The 15,402-nt window shown below is 46.1% G+C and overlaps 1 protein-coding gene across 8 annotated transcripts; it reads right to left on the bottom strand.

Moving 5' to 3' along the window:
• Positions 1-1,302: 1,302 nt before the first annotated feature.
• VGLL2 (vestigial like family member 2) lies at positions 1,303-9,129 on the bottom strand. Of its 8 annotated transcripts, XM_036871984.1 has the most exons (6): positions 8,839-9,128; positions 8,452-8,546; positions 6,292-6,601; positions 3,707-4,228; positions 2,507-2,569; positions 1,303-2,424 (listed from the first exon to the last, which is right to left on the bottom strand). In XM_036871984.1, the coding sequence occupies exons 1-5, from the start codon at positions 8,954-8,956 to the stop codon at positions 2,526-2,528; spliced, it is 1,089 nt and encodes a 362-aa protein (XP_036727879.1). In that variant the 5' UTR covers positions 8,957-9,128; the 3' UTR covers positions 1,303-2,424; positions 2,507-2,525. The 8 variants fall into 8 exon arrangements, with proteins under 8 accessions (XP_036727879.1, XP_036727882.1, XP_036727878.1 ...); XM_036871987.1 differs by having other exon boundaries at positions 1,303-2,569; positions 6,292-6,574; positions 8,839-9,129; XM_036871983.1 differs by having other exon boundaries at positions 1,303-2,569.
• Positions 9,130-15,402: the final 6,273 nt, after the last annotated feature.

Genomic DNA, 15,402 nt, shown 5'->3' on the forward strand with positions numbered 1-15,402 from the left:
GCCATTTGACGAAGGAGTCTGGACAACGTCCTATGATACTTCCTTTGAGACCTGGGATTCTATAAGTTCTACAGCATGTCAGTCTTTGCTGGCCTGTCTCTTTTCCCTTCTTTATTCATCTATTGTGGAGGAGAAAGTAAGCCTAAAGTTGAGCATTTCAAGACAGATCAGAAGTGGACCAGTAGTTACTGCAGTGGGTAACAGTGCAGTCTCTGCCCTGGGCTGCCTGGGTTGGCATCCTGGCTCTGCCCAGTTATGTGACTGGGCAGATTACTTCTCCTCTGTGAGCCTCTGTGGTAATAAGTACCACACAGAATTGTTGTGAGGTTTAAATGAGTTAACCTATATATAAAGCCCTCAGACCAGTGCCTGGGGCATGATAATTAACATTAGTTATTGCTATATGCAATGCAATTAGTTATTACTAATTACTATCACATCTGGGACAATATAATCATATAGTACCTTCCATCTGAGCAAAAACAGTAATAGGTTCTTGTAATGATCATAATCTACTTAACAGGTACCAAAATGATAGAAAGAGGGGATGGGTAACTCTGCTAAGCCATGTTCTGAGTAAGGTCCCTTAACTGTACCCAATTCTTGAGACAGTTACCCAAGATACACGTATTTGCCTCTTGTGTTATAATGAAGATCAAGATTTGAATTAATATTTTATGCTTTAACAACTTTCAAGGGCAGTTTGGGCATAACACTAAATCTCTCTCTTTAAAGAACACTAAATCTCTCTCTTTAGAGAAAGAACACGAATAACTTTGGCGTCAAGGGAAAATAAAACCGTTAATTCAAAAATTTCTTTTTTTTGGCCTAGCTGTAGGTTTGGTTTCCTAGCCTAGCTGATTAAAATATAAAATAACCAGTATTTCCAAAACATTTTTAAATTGAGGACTCTACTATCTGAAGAGTCTAGAATTTAAGAATTAACAATAATCCTCTTTTGGAGAAAAATGTGTGTATCTGACTGAATGGTATACAAGTAGTGTTTTCTATATATCTCTGCTTTTACTTGATGAAGGCCATCAGGTAATCTGGGCTTCCATGGGTTACCATTTTCTCATCTGTAAAACAGAGTGGGGATACCCAACTTCTCATCTCCATGGTTGACATGAGGTGGAAAGGGGTTCACAGGTTTCACAGCATGACAATCACTTTGGAAAACCAAAAATATATATACGAAGTAATTTTACTTCCTGACATCAGATCATACTACTATAAATTATTTTATGCTATTAGAGAAAAACTAAGGTATTTGTTTTCCTTTTAAGAAATAACACAGCGACCTAGTGGTAAACAAACATCTTTAATGTTCGTTTCTTCTTCCTCATCCCCTTCAGTTTTGCCCACATGTGTACCCCTTCCCCTGTCCCAACACTAAAGTGACCAAATCATGACCACAGAGACTGAGAAGAATATTCGAGGTACCAGAGACTCCATGGGCATCTCTTCCCCTTGTGGTGACTCCTAGTTCTTCTTCTTGGAGACAACTGGGGCCTCTTGATGCTTACTTTTTTTCACCCAAAGAAGGATAGAGGGAGGGACAGAATTCGTGGGAGAGAAGGCAGAGAGAGCTTCTTCTTTCATCATAAAATGTTCTTTGTAAAAAATATGATATATACACACACACACACGTATAAAACATATCCAGTGCAACTGCAATTGCTGTGCCAAACACTGGGAAGTGCCCCCTTTGGTCGATGTATTTCTGGAGTTTTAAACAGTTGTCCTACAACAGCTGCATTTCAGTAAGACTCGGGCAGGTGGCTCCAGATTCGCCACTTGCCGCTCACATTCGGGCTGAGGCTTCCACGTTCACAGTCCGAAGAAGAAAGTGTGTCTTTGTGTCTGGAGTGGGTGTTGTAGGGAGGGAGTGGGCAGGAAAGGAGCTGGAGGCTACAGGTGAGGAAGAAGGAATTGGCTTCTTTTGACTTCTCTACCACAGTCTTTGATGCAAATACAAATACATTTCAGTCTGAGGATATTGACATTGCAGTGCTATGATCACACTACTTAATGAAATAATTCACATCAGCATAAAAAATATTCACACCAAAACATCTCTTTTTCTTTCCCTCTTTCCGAGAAAACTATGAATCATGTCACCTAAGTGATCACCATGGATATTTCCAGTGATTTGCCCAAAAGTCATTAAGCATCATTCAGAGTCTTTGGATTTCCTCTTTTGGCAGAAGGAATTATTTTTAGATGAAAATTCTGTCGATGTGTGTTCTGGTTTTCCCAATACACGGAGAAGTTTGAAGTCTCTGCATTCCCCCATGTCCTCATCCATGAAGTGAGAGGCACAGATGCCAGCCTCCATGGCTGGTCAGAAGGGAAAGGGAAGGGGAAACCCTGGGTCAGCAGATCAGCTCAGGAGGGATGCACCACAGAGGGAATAACGACGAGCTGCAAACCAAGATCAGAAGCTGTTACAAACCCACTTGATTTCAGCTCTGAGTGTCACCAATTGCGCTATGCAGAGACCTACAGGGAAGAAGGTGGGTTGTCTAAAACCAGTACAGATCCTTGCTTTTGTCCTGAGGCTGCAAACCTGAAAACAGAGAGAAAATAAAAGGGAGAGAGAGAGGGAGAAGAGAAAGAGAGAGGGAGAGAGAAGGGGGTGGGGGAGGGAAGGCACAAGATATTTAAAGAAAGAGAAAGACAAACACCACTGTTTCATTGTGAAAGTCACAGAATTCATCTAAAGGGCATGAATGAAAGTAAGAGCAAAGCAAACAAGTGTCAAATTTGCACCTGAGGGAAGGGAGAGCGGGCAAGACTATGAGCCAATGATTGCATTTATTATATAACTATTTTTTTCATTTGCCCTAAAAATAAAGCAAACAAAAAAGTAAACCCTTATTTGACTGTACCTTTCAAATTCAACTCTTCAAGCTAGGGACTTAATATTATCACTAAAATCGTGTTCTTGTTAAGTTTTATGTTTTCCAGAGACCTATTTAATTTGACAATTAAGTTGATATCAGAGTCATGAGTCATATTTGTATGACTTGTAACTACCACTAGAGGTGACAAGACTCCCTCCCCAACCCCAAGTTGTGGAGGATTTTAAACTACGCTCTTAGCAGGCACTCTAGATCAGCGCTGTCCAACAGACACACAATGGGAGCCATGGGCATAATTCTAAATTTTCCGGCAGCCACATTAAAAAAAAAGTAAAAAAACAAACAGGTGAGACTTAATCTTAGTAATATATTTTATTTAACCCAATATAGTCAGTATGCAACGTGTTGAAAATATTTCAACATGTAATCAATGTAAAACATCAGTGAGATGAATTTTACATTCTTTTTGGGACAAAATCCTGAAATCCAGTGTATATTATACACTTACAGCACATCCCAATTCGGCCTGGCCACGTTCCACGTGCTCAACCGACACATGTGGCCGGTGGCTACAGTACTGAACAGCACAGAGCTAGAACCTTTCCAACAAATTTTATTTTTAAAAAATCCTCTGTAATATTAGCCAGCTACTTTCTCATTCTGCCCACACCGATGACACAGGGTCATCTGTCTGCTGAAACACAACCCCGCCATGCAGACCTTCGGGCCTCAGGGTCACTGGGGTCTCCAAGGAGAACTAAGTAGGGTCCCGGCCTCAGCCCAGGTTTGGGCACAGGGCAGGAGTGGGGGCCCGGGGATGCCACGTTCCCTCTCCCGCTTACCTGAGTCCACGCTGAGGCCCAGACCCCCGGCCACGTCCCCCGTGGGGCTCGCGAAAGGTCCCCCGGGCGCGGCCCACGTGGCGCCGGCCGGCTCGCCCTTGGCCGAGAGCTCACAGGGCGGGCTGCCTGGCGCGGGGGCCGGCGCGGGAGCGAGGCGGGCCGGGCGCCCCGAGGCGGCGGGCATCAGCAGCGGCCCGTAGCGCGGGTCGAAGTGCGGCGCGTAGACCTCGTGCACGGCGGCGGGCCGCGGGTAGGCGGCGGCCTGGGCGCCGAGGGCGCCGCCCAGCGCGTAGGGGTGGTGCGGATGCGCGTGGTGGGGATGCGCGTGGTGCCAGGGCTCTGCCGCGCCCTGGTGCAGGTGGCCGTGCAGCGCGGCCGGCGAGTAGGGGTCGGCAGCGGCGAAGGGCAGCTCCGAGTGAGCGGCGGCCAGAGGGCTGCCCAGTGGCGCGGGCACCGGCGTCTGGTAAGCGCTGTTCCAGAAGGAGGCGGGGAAGCTGCGCTGGCTCATCGGGAAGGAGCCGTCTTTGGGTCGGCGAGGCGAGGCGGAGGGGAGGAGACGGAGAGAGGAACGCATCACCGCCGGAAGCACGGTTGCCGATGCCGCTCCGCCGCCGCAGAACTGAACGGCCGGGGCGGGCAAAGGGCGGGAAAGGCGCCGTGCGGGGCGCACGCGCGGCGCTTCTCTCGCGGGGCTGCGGCCCGGGAACGCGAGGTCCGGGCGCCGCACGGGGGAACCCCCTGGGGAGGAGCGCCGCTTCCTCGGATTTTGCAGGCGCGTCCCAGGCTGCGCGAACCCGGAGACTGGCGGGGAGAGGAAGAGCGGGGAGACTTCCTTCCCCAGCCCCAGTTTCAGGGCGCAGGAGCTTCCCTCGACTCCGGCTGGACGGCCTCGACCAGAAGCGGCCTCGCCTTCCCGGCCCGCAGCCTCTCCTCAAGCTAAAGGTACCTCTCCCGCCTTGGTCGGCCGCCTAGCGATCTCACATCCCGCTCTCGCGCGTTCAGCCTCCCTTGCTCCAGAAAAATGTGCCCCTCCAAGGCCTCTGATAGACTGGAAGTCCATCGACATATTTCGGAGTCTTGCTATCATTAGCCTCCTTTCTAGAAACTTTATTTCAAAAAATTTTTTTTGCAAAGAGTAAACTTGACCTATTAAAAGGGCAGCTGTATTATTTGCAGAGGGGGACACGAAGGGACAGGTCTTTTCAGTTTTAATTAACAAATTCTTCGCATCAAAATGTGGATGCCAGGAATAATAATAATAACAACAATAATAATTATTATTGTCTGTATCATTGTTGACCCCTAGTGTCTGGAAGCATTTTAAGAGAACAGCATTTAGATCAAATTTGTTGCCTTTAGTTGGGAGGAACGGGAAGAAAGACATTTAATTAAAAGAACCCTGGAGAAGGCATCTGCATTTCATAGTAGATAATTTAAAATGCTTTGAAAATGCATTCTAAGTAGTGAACAGTCTTCCTGTTAAAAGTATTTAGGCAACTGGAGAATAAAAAGAATGTTTTGTATTTAAAACTAACGTTTTTGGATCTTGTGTAGGCAAGGCTTGTACAAACTGTCACACTCTTAAGAAAAAAAAGGAAGGGCGACAGTTGTCATTTCCCCCAAAATGAAATATTTGTTTTCCTTTGTTACAACAAAGTCCTCATTTCTCAGCTTGGTACACATCAAAAGCTAAGGTTAGTGAGAAAGTTACCAAAGTTACCAAATAGTTACTTCCACCCTTGTTTTGGTAATAAGGGGAGGTCAAGATTTCAGAATAGAAGGGAGAGTTCGTTGACTCATCCAAGAAATCACTGTCCCAGGCTAGGTAAAGCAGTGTTTGGTGAGAAGGGTAAATAAATAAAGAAGGGATGTGTTTGGGGAAATTCCTTAGAGATGTTTTGGCTACCCTTAAATTCTTATTTCTTTATTATTTTACTCGCTTATTGAAAGACATTCTCTGCTTCAAGATTTCCCAAGTAATCAAAATCTGGCAAAAGGCATAAGTAGGTTTTAGGAGACATTCTTCAGCAGGTTTTGCTTGCATTGCATTCTAGGACTTTTTTCTCTGGAAAGATTTTTCAGAAATGGGGTAAGGGCCCTGTAAGCTGTTGTTCGTGAAGATCCCCCCCCCCTCCCCTGCCTCGGGAGGCTGTTGGAAACCTCACATTTCCACAGCACATTTACATACATTTTCTGTTTGCCTTACAGCCACCTCCAGGGATAGTTAAGTGGGCAAGTATTATTCTAATTTTAGAGACCAGTAAATAGAGTGACCTCCAAGAGGTTAAGAGACTTGCCCAAGGTCATATTGCTAGGAAGTGGTGGAGCCAACACACAAACGTAGGCCTCCCAATTCCAAGGCTATTGTTTTTTTCTAGGTCACTGCTCTGCTCTGCCTCTTCAAGGAGAGATCTTAGGCCTGTGCCTACTCCTCCTTCGATTTCCTTATCCTCCCCCAATGGCCCTCCTCACCTCTTCTCTAACACCTAGCATTCTTTCAGCTGCATCTCTTTGAACCCCTGTAGGTGGACCCCAGGCTGTGAGGGCTCTCTATCCTCCCTTGCCAGTTGGGGCCCTATACTTACCCCGCCAGGGCCCAGAGCTCCGCGGGGCTTTGCTGCTTGTACAGCTTGGGGAATAGCTGCTAGGCTGGCTCAGGGCCCGGCTGAAGTGCTCGTCCACCACAGAGCTGATGTCTCCCTGGAAATAGGTGAAAAGGACGCAGCGGGAGTTGATGTACTCCGCCTCTGGTGGGCGCTCTTTCTCCGGGCTGCCTTCTTCTTCTTTTATACTAGCCGGAGTTTGGCTGGAGAAGGAGCTGCCACTGCCGCTGCTGTTGCTGGGGCTGGCGTTGCACTCCTGGGCTTCCTGCATTTTGGAGTAATAGGCTAGTTTCTGCTCAAAGGAGAAAGAATAGAGAAGTCAATTTCAAAAGAGCGAGCAAATTGTGTTCAGACTGCACTCCCTCATCCGGATCCCGAAGGTATCCAGGAGCAACTGACATCGGTGCCCATGCCAGGTGCTCAGTAACGTGGGCTGCAGTCAACAGGCCTCCCAACCTGCAGCTCAACAAAGGTGGCGTTCCTGAGAGGCCGACTGCCCTTCTTGGAGCCTCTGTCTCCCTGGAATTGCTGCCAGGCCACAGGGAGAACTCTCTGAAGGTGTCAGGGTGAAGGTCCTGGAAGACACCTAAGCAGTTTGACCGCAGAGCCCGGCTCAAGGCAGATACAGTTTTAAAATCAGGCTTCAAGGGTAAAGGGCACCCAAGTCCAGTTAGGGCCTGACTGTTCCCTGCCTGAGAATTCAGGGCAGACGTACAAGATGCAGGATTAAGCATCCTCATGATAGAACATGAAAATAACAAAATCCACTCCACACAACAAGTATGTAAAGGAAGAACTGCTGCAGGATAAAAACATGGAATAACATCGTGACATGGATCATTTTAATAAATGCAAGTTGATATTTGGTCATTCATAAACTGGCCATTAGAAAGTCTCAGCTTTTAAAGAGATCTTCTTTTGAGTAAGGAAAAACCAGTGGGCTATGAGAATTTCTACCCTCACCATCTGTGTATTTTGAGGAAAAAAGTAATAAAAAGGAGCAGAGGATGATCTTGGCTGTAAGGTTAGGTAAATCATGACTGTCTGATAGTGATTTACAAAACCAAGTGTGGCCGCTGAAAACATTTTCTTAGAAACGAGCAATGGACTGAATACAGCGTTAAAGCAGTATGCAGGCAGGGATGCCCTTCAAGGGAGACCCTGATTATACAAAAATATACAGAGATCTTGGTGCAATAGATTGGTCCAGGGTCAGGGAGGAGAAAGGACCAAACAGACAGAAAACCAACCCTCCTTTCCTCTTTGTAATACTCCCAGCCTGGGAAGGAGCTCATCTTAGACACCGAAGCCAGAAGACTGGAGTTGTTTAGAAATATCACCATTTCTACCACATTCCCACTTGGCTTACAATGAGAGACTCTGGTGATTCCTAAAATTAACATTGAGACTAAACAAACTTCTGGTTGGAAAGTTTTAAAAAGGAGAGGAGGAGGGAGAAAAGCAAAAACAAAAGGCAAAATCTACCCATTCCATCATTAATTCATCCGGAAATTTTCAAATAGATATTCTGCAAGCAAAATTGGCAAAAGCATGGACTCGGACACTGGGGTGTATTTCAATTTTCCCGAAGCAGGAGTCCAGGCCCTCACTTTCCAACCTAGTCCGGACTCCTAGGGGATTCCCCACCCCCCTCCGCCCACTGGAGTGCGGATCTTATTCATTTCCTGGACTACTGTCCTCAGTTTCGACTACAGCAGCTGAGGAGTGAAAAGAAAAACTTCGACCAGATATAGCCCGGAGAATAGAAATATTGTAAAAATTAAACGAAACTTGAAGAGTTTGCAGAACCGGGGCTAGTGGTCTTCTCAAAAGTGGGTTTGTTGATGGCAGGGCAGCCAGACTCAGCTAGCGAAAGGCGAAGTATTATCTATGAAGCTTGCCTCTGCCGGGTCAATAATATTTCCCAGAACTTTGCAAAGCAAAGATTATAAAGCCAGTGAGTTTCGTGCGGTTCTCTTTGTAACGAATTCGCTGGTTCTGTAATTAATTGGCCTGATCGCCTGAGAATTGAAACGGAAAAAAAGCCTTTGATAAAATAAGCTTGCAGAGATGAGAACGCGAGTTTTTGATTCTCAGAAAGACAGAGACAGGCCTTTGCTTTTGTTTTGTTGTTACTCTCACCTTTGGGACCAAATTTTGGTTTTCCCTGCGTGAGCTTTGCTCGCATCTTCCCGCGCCAGCACCGGGCTCGGAAGAAATCTGGAGTCCGACAGACCCTAAGAAATCAAGGCAGCTCGCGCGATCCTCGTCTAATTATTCCCGGGAAGCCCGGGGCACGCATTAGCAGGACTTAACTGCCTTCCCGAGAGAGCAAACGGGCAAGCTAAAGGGGTTAGCTCAACCTACTGGGTGGCAGCGCGGGCAATCCCCGCATCCGGGAGGCGCCCGCCGCTGTTCGGACGCCCAGTACCCGCGCGGAGGCACCGGGAACCTCTGAGTACTGGCAGTGCTCGGAGAAGCCGGGGCGCGCCACCTGTCTACGAGGCCCGGCCGAGAGGAGACACGTACCTGGTGGTAAGGGGTGTAGGCGGCTGCGAAGTAAGGCTGGGGAGGACCGTAGACTTGGTACATAACATCCAGACAGCTCATGGCTTCCCGCAGCGGAGACGGTTAAGTGTTTTATCATCAACTCTCGGGCGGCGGAGGGCAGGGATGCTGCATGGGCGGCACTTGGACCCGAGCTCCCAAGTCATCCGCGGCGGAGCGAGGGGCAGCGTGCTCCGCGGCTCGGGATCCCGCTCGCACGCTCCCTTCCCACCCCTGCAATTCCAGCTGCCACCGCGCTCCGAGATAGAAGCGCCGGGCCTCCAGCTAGTGGGCATTTAAACCCCACGCGGGGCCGGCGTGCTGACGCCACTCCCGGGCCGCGGCGGAGGAGGGGTTGGGGGGCGGGGCCGGGAGGCCAATTGGGTGCGTGGGACGAGGGACCGAGGGGCTGCCGGTGTGTTTCCCTGGGCTACCCGGCGGCGAACCTGTGGCCGAAGGGTGCGGTGAACTGCGCAGCCCGGAACTTGAGCCCTGAGACTTCGCACCGTGAGGAGCAAGGATTTTCCAGGCTAAAGCAGGAGGGGGCGGGAGGACGGAGAGGAGAGGGGAGAAATGGGGGCTTTTACATTTGGAGAGAGAAAGTTGTTGAGTAGTGGGGAAAGGTCTTGTGGGGAGCCCCGAGCTCACACTGGAGAGTTGAGTGTGTGCGTCCGCGGTGGCGAGGTGGGGAAGATTCTTTGCTCTCGGCTCCTCGGCGGGAGGAACGGCGCTATCCCTAGGAATCCCCCAGGAAATCCGGATCTTCGCAGACAGGATGTAAGAGTCTGGGAACTCCTCTCTGCGCGGAGGAGCTCCCTCTGCGGGGAGACGGCAGCGGCTGAACCCTGTAACCGCTGCCCTGCGGCACCTCCTTTGCGCCCCCTCGGAGCCAATCCACAAGCCGTCAGCTACCACACCTTTTAATTCCTCTCACTGGGGCGGGTCCCTATTGCCCCTCTAGATTATGATCCCGCCCTTTCTCTTTGACGCCCTCCATCCGAACCCTCTAGGTCCGCGTTATTCGCTCCCCGCCTCCAGCTCGTCCGGGTACCTGCTGCTTTCGAGGAGTCCAGGCGGCCTTACCCAGACCCCGGCCGCCCCGAGTCTCCTCGGCCGGCATCCTTTAAAGTTTCAGTAACTTTTTGGAACGAGGACTCATTGGCTGCGAGAGGAATTATCCTAGGCACTGCAGGGAGGTCAGAGAGGGCTTTTGCTGACTCTTCAGTCGGTAATACAGCAGCTGCGATTTTGTTTGTTTGTTTCATTTCAGAGGTGAAAGAGAATACACTCCGGTTGTGAAACACGCATTTCGCATCGCCGTTCTGTTTCTTTCCCTGAGAGCTCTCCTGACTCGGACCTGCTTTCTGCAACGCTTTCCGCCTTCCCAGGCACCCCTCCCCCAGCCCTGTAGTTCTCTGTCCTTAAAGTTTAGGAACGAATTGAGACAAGGCTTTCTGTACGTCGGGACAGGTGGGGGAAAGAACGTTACAAGAATACCCGTGGGGCATACTTGGGGGTAGGGAGGGTAGAGGTTGGGAGCATTGAGAGCCCAGACTCAAGAAAGTGAATAGACCCAATCTAGTGAATAACTAGAGTTTATAAATAGAGTATAAATACAACAAAAACTCCGACATCGATTCACAGGCTATAAAACTGCGAACAAATGCACCCTTAAAAGATGTATTTGTTTTTAGGGACTTCCCTGGTGGCACAGTGGTTAAGAATCCGCCTGCCAATGCAGGGACAGGGGTTTGAGCCCTGGTCGAGGAAGATCCCACACGCCGCAGGGCAGCTAAGCCGGTGCACCACAACTACTGAGCCTGCGCTCTAGAGCCCACGCTCGCAGCCAGCGCACTGCAACGAAGAGTAGCCCCTGCTAACCGCAACTAGAGAAAAGCCCACGTGGAGCAACGAAGACCCAACGCAGCCAAAAATTAATTAAATTAAAATTTAAAAAAAGATATATTTGTCTTTAAAACGTGAATATTTTAAGCCAAATGGTTTCAGGGTTGAATTTTGGTTTTGTCCAATTTATAAGTGGGTAGTGGCTCCATGTCTCCAGTTCGGTTTATGAATGGTGAGAAGTCCTGAGTGGCTGAAGTGTTTTTTTAATTAACTACAGTGCAATCTATTTTAAAGCAAATTAAAAAAAAAAAGACACCCTTGTGGTACAGTTTTACGCAAGTCTGTTTTTAGGGGCCTGGCTGCCTTGTGGCTGAGCTGGGTGGCTTCTGGAGCCTACCACGATCCGGGCGCACAGGTGAAGCAGAACATCCCTTCCACCACTACTCCAACCCTCCCTCCCCAGGAGTTTTGGAGGAGGGCAACAATCGCTTTACCCGTATCTCCTCTGGGGGCAAAAAAGCGAACGGTCATGGGAAGAGCCACCCTCGCTGCTGGGGACCACTTCGTCTCGCACCAAGCCAGGACCTGGGTGGGCCCGGACCGCAAGCCCCGGATCAAGTGTAAGGATACCGCAGCGCAGCGCCCGGGACAGATCGCCGCCAGTAGGCGCGGCCTCCGTGGGTCGGTCACATTCCCGCTTTTCGCTCAGGTCCCTCTGTCCATCCTTGGACATAGAGTTTTTACTCTGGCTTCCTTGGGGTAGGGCATCTCCAGGCCCGAGCATCCGTCGCCTGAGCGCACTTCCTCCCGAGCAGCCCAGGCTCTGCAGCGTGGCCAGAGGCTGGCAGTACCGCGCAGGAAAAGCGGTAGGAGGCAAGCGCCGAATCGCACGTCTAGCCAATGCGCTCGGCAGCTGGAAAGCTGTCCTCGCTCACCTCCCAGTAGACATCGCCTATCCTCTGTACCCAGTCACGCTGACATTTTAATTTTACTTTGGCCCTGAACTTTACTTTTCCCACAAGTGCAGGAGAAAATAGCGACAACCTTTCTGAACCAACAAGGCCCAACAAATTGTTAGTTTTGAAAAGGATTACAGGAGCAGCGATTTCCCACATTTTGAACGAAGAAAATGAAGAGAATGCGCTGCCAGTTGCCTAAGGCTTTTTTTCTGTTCACATTTCTCAATCCTCTCTTATTTGAAACAGTTTTTAAAAACATCACTGAACCTAACTAAGGGTACTGACTGCACAGGAGCTTAAAGGAACACAGGCATTTGGGCCAGTGAGCAACAGTCCTGAATTTAGGCAGGAAAGCAGTCTCCTCCCCCCCAAATCCAAAGTAAGGAGAGGAAAACAAACAGTATGCAGTTTTAAAATACATCCAAATATTGAAGCATGTTCAGTCTTTTCTGTATATCTGAAAAGCTGTCATTTACACGTGGGTGGTATTTATCAATCTGATGAAGTTGCCTCGTGTTTCTAAGTTTAGGCAGAAAGTAAAACACAACTAAATTTAACCCCTCTACTCTCTCAGCCATTCAAACTGCCAGGACGTTAGTAGGGTCAAAGGAGTCAAGTTTTGATTTAGAACCTTGGGATGGGGTACAGGTTGAAGGAGAAAACTGGGAGGAAAGTCTCTCTCCTCTTCCCTCTTTCTCTCTTCCTCTTTCACAGTTATTTTAGGAGAAGAGATTGCAAACCAAACAGTTAAATGTCCCAGAACTTGGGTCCCAAGGAAAAATGTACTAACATCCCCAGAAAAATCAGCTATTGTGAATTGCATCTAATGTAATTGCCTTTTAACTTCCTAATTGGGCTGAGGGAATATAAAACTTCTTTTAGAAAGGAATTCCACTTTATGATAGCTTCATGGCAATTTACTGAGCTGCCAAGGTGGGGGAGGGGTTGCCATGTGAAAATAAAATCAATTACACCAAAATTCCCTTTCAGTACCCTAGTTCTAGTGTGCAATTCTAACAATATCTATAACTGTGAAAATAAAAAGTGCCTTTACTCTCAAAGTTAATGAATGAAGCCAAATTACTTTTTAATGATACATGTTTCAATGATACATGTTACTTTTCAATGATACATGTTTCATTGTGATTCGTAATCACAATGAAATTATTTTCTTTTCAGAAGAACTGCCTCTCGTTTTTTAATAAGCTGACTTAATTACCTTCTGAATTTTTTCTGTCCACCTGTGTCATCTTATTCTGAAAACTGCAAAGAAGCTGCTTTATAGGAAGGATGTAAGGAATGGAACTAATTTGGAGTGCTGACCTGAGCCAGCCCAGCCCCTCCCTCAGCCATGGTTTATTTGAATCATTGAGTCTTGGCATTTTATGCTGCCTTGTTTTGCCAGCCAGAGGATGAACATGATGGTAATCTCGCAGACTTTTTTTTTTTTTAAACCCCTAAACCCATCATTGCCTGTTTTACAGAGCAGAGATGTGTTTGGAATTTGGAGAGTAGCTGACAAGATTTTGTGGATTCAGCCTATTAATAGTATTAGTTGAAAACATGTCTGCAGAAGCCAGCTTTTTCAGTGTTAGTTAGTAATGATACTCTAGTGATTAATGGAGGGTCTGAATGGTGATTTTATTTTAAAGAAATAAAGGAAAAAAGAGAAATTCCTGTTCTCCCCAATCTCACTGAAATGCTAAGTGGAGGGATTCTAGTTTACTTCGTGAAAAACCAAGAGAAAGAGGGTTCAATTATTTTCATGCAAATTAGAGTAGCTTTTAACAGTGTTTTCAAGTAAAAATCCTCCATGATCTATCCTGATGAATAGATGAGACTGCTTTGTAATTATTAACATATATTTGGTTATTATAAGAATGTTAAACTTTTCCTCCTTTATATTTTAATGACTATTTTCATGTTAGGTATAAGACAACTTCCTGAATTTAGTTTTCTCTTGAATTCATGTTGACAGTAATGTCCAGTTCTAGGATTAAAAAATATATTTAATACCAGATTCATCTTTCAGAAATGAGTTCTTTTTAATGAGTCTCTATGAGATGCTTAGTATAAAAATATTATTATACAAAAACAATTCACAAGAGCCAAGCCTTAAAAATGATAACAAATGACAAAAAGGGAGATTTGGAATAGATGTGTGGAAAATATTTTGGCTTGTTAGATTTTTACAAGAGTGGAAATGTTAGAAGAAAATTTACATCCTCTATTTACTTGGACACAAAGAGTTAATTCAGAGAACATGTATAAATTATTTCTTAATGGGAAGAAGTTGATTTTCATCTTTACTTGGCTGGAAGAGTCACTCTACTTGCCTTAGATTTCTGACCATAGTGGATTTTTTTTCTTTAAAGACATACAGTCTGGATATAACAGCCTAGAAACAAACATATGCTAGAAACTAACATATGTGTGAAACTCCTTTTGTAAGATGCAGGGACATAGAGGATTTTGCAGATTCAGAAGGTAGAAGCAGACTGAAGGATTTAAACTGTTGACTTAGATATTTGACAGTATTGGTGTTGATCCATTCCCAAACTTCTGTTTATAAACTTCATTTCAGCAGGATGCTAAAGGGATTAAAAGGAGACCACAGTAATAACAGACAGAAGGTGAAGATATCCATCTGAGTGTGATGTCCTGTCACATGCTTCAAGAAACAGCTTCTTAGAAACTCACTCGTAGGAAGTTTCTTTCGGCATGTGTGGAAGAATTTTTAGGACTGACTCCTAGACTGGCATTGTTTGTCTTTAACGTCTTTGGTTATAATGACTGATTTTGAAGTCTATTTCATGGTGACATAAGTAAATTAGGTTTAACTATGCCTTAAGTATAACATGTAGAAAGAAGTTTGATGGTGCATCAGGACACTTAGCTTAGCAGACCCCAAAGCAGACTACACGTTTTATTTTTGATCTTAACTTTATACTATAAATACTGTGCATCATATTTTAAGGTAAAAGTCCAGTTGTTGACTGTGAAATTTAAACTTCACCAGCTGGTATTGTTTTTCATCTTTAAGAGAGGAATGAATCAATCAATTTGTAAAATAATCCAACCCGTGACATTACAGGGGTGATTAAAAAATAAAAGTTTTAAAAATTTGAAATGTCAAATTTAAGGACAGTATATCATTTTATATGCCTCATTGCAAGATATTGCTGCACAGTGAATCAAAGTGGAAATTTGTCAGTTGTCCAGCGAATTTGGAATGAAAACCAGCTAAATATGACCATGTAAGAAATCAAACTGAAAAATTCAGGTCTCAAAGTGGGCTTTCACCAAGTAAGCTTCTTTCCATGTTAGTAGATCGATGCTTATACTCCTGAGCATAGCTAATTCTTTCTCTAAACAAACCATGTACTCAGAACGTGGCCATGACCTTAGTAGTGTCTGTTGGTGTTTGTAAATATTTTAAGAAGCCAGTGATTCTGAAATGGTTCAAAATGAACACGTATTTTTACCCCTTAGCGTTCTTTTTCTCTGTGGGAATTCAGTGGAAAAATAAATTTGAAACCCTAATCTGCATCAATGTATATGGCTTTGTTCCTGGGTATATGAGGAAGTAGCTAATTCCAAGGCACTACCCTTTTATTATTTTTGGTAATGGATGTGGTAAAACAGCCTTTCAGTAATGCAGTAGGATAACTCTATTAGTAAACAACTATTGCTCTTAGAAGAATAGGCCGTGTCTGTGCATTTCAAATAAAGTGCTAAATTA

Source organism: Balaenoptera musculus, chromosome 12 (genome assembly GCF_009873245.2).
Source record: "Balaenoptera musculus isolate JJ_BM4_2016_0621 chromosome 12, mBalMus1.pri.v3, whole genome shotgun sequence".
Taxonomy (NCBI): Eukaryota; Metazoa; Chordata; class Mammalia; order Artiodactyla; family Balaenopteridae; genus Balaenoptera; species Balaenoptera musculus.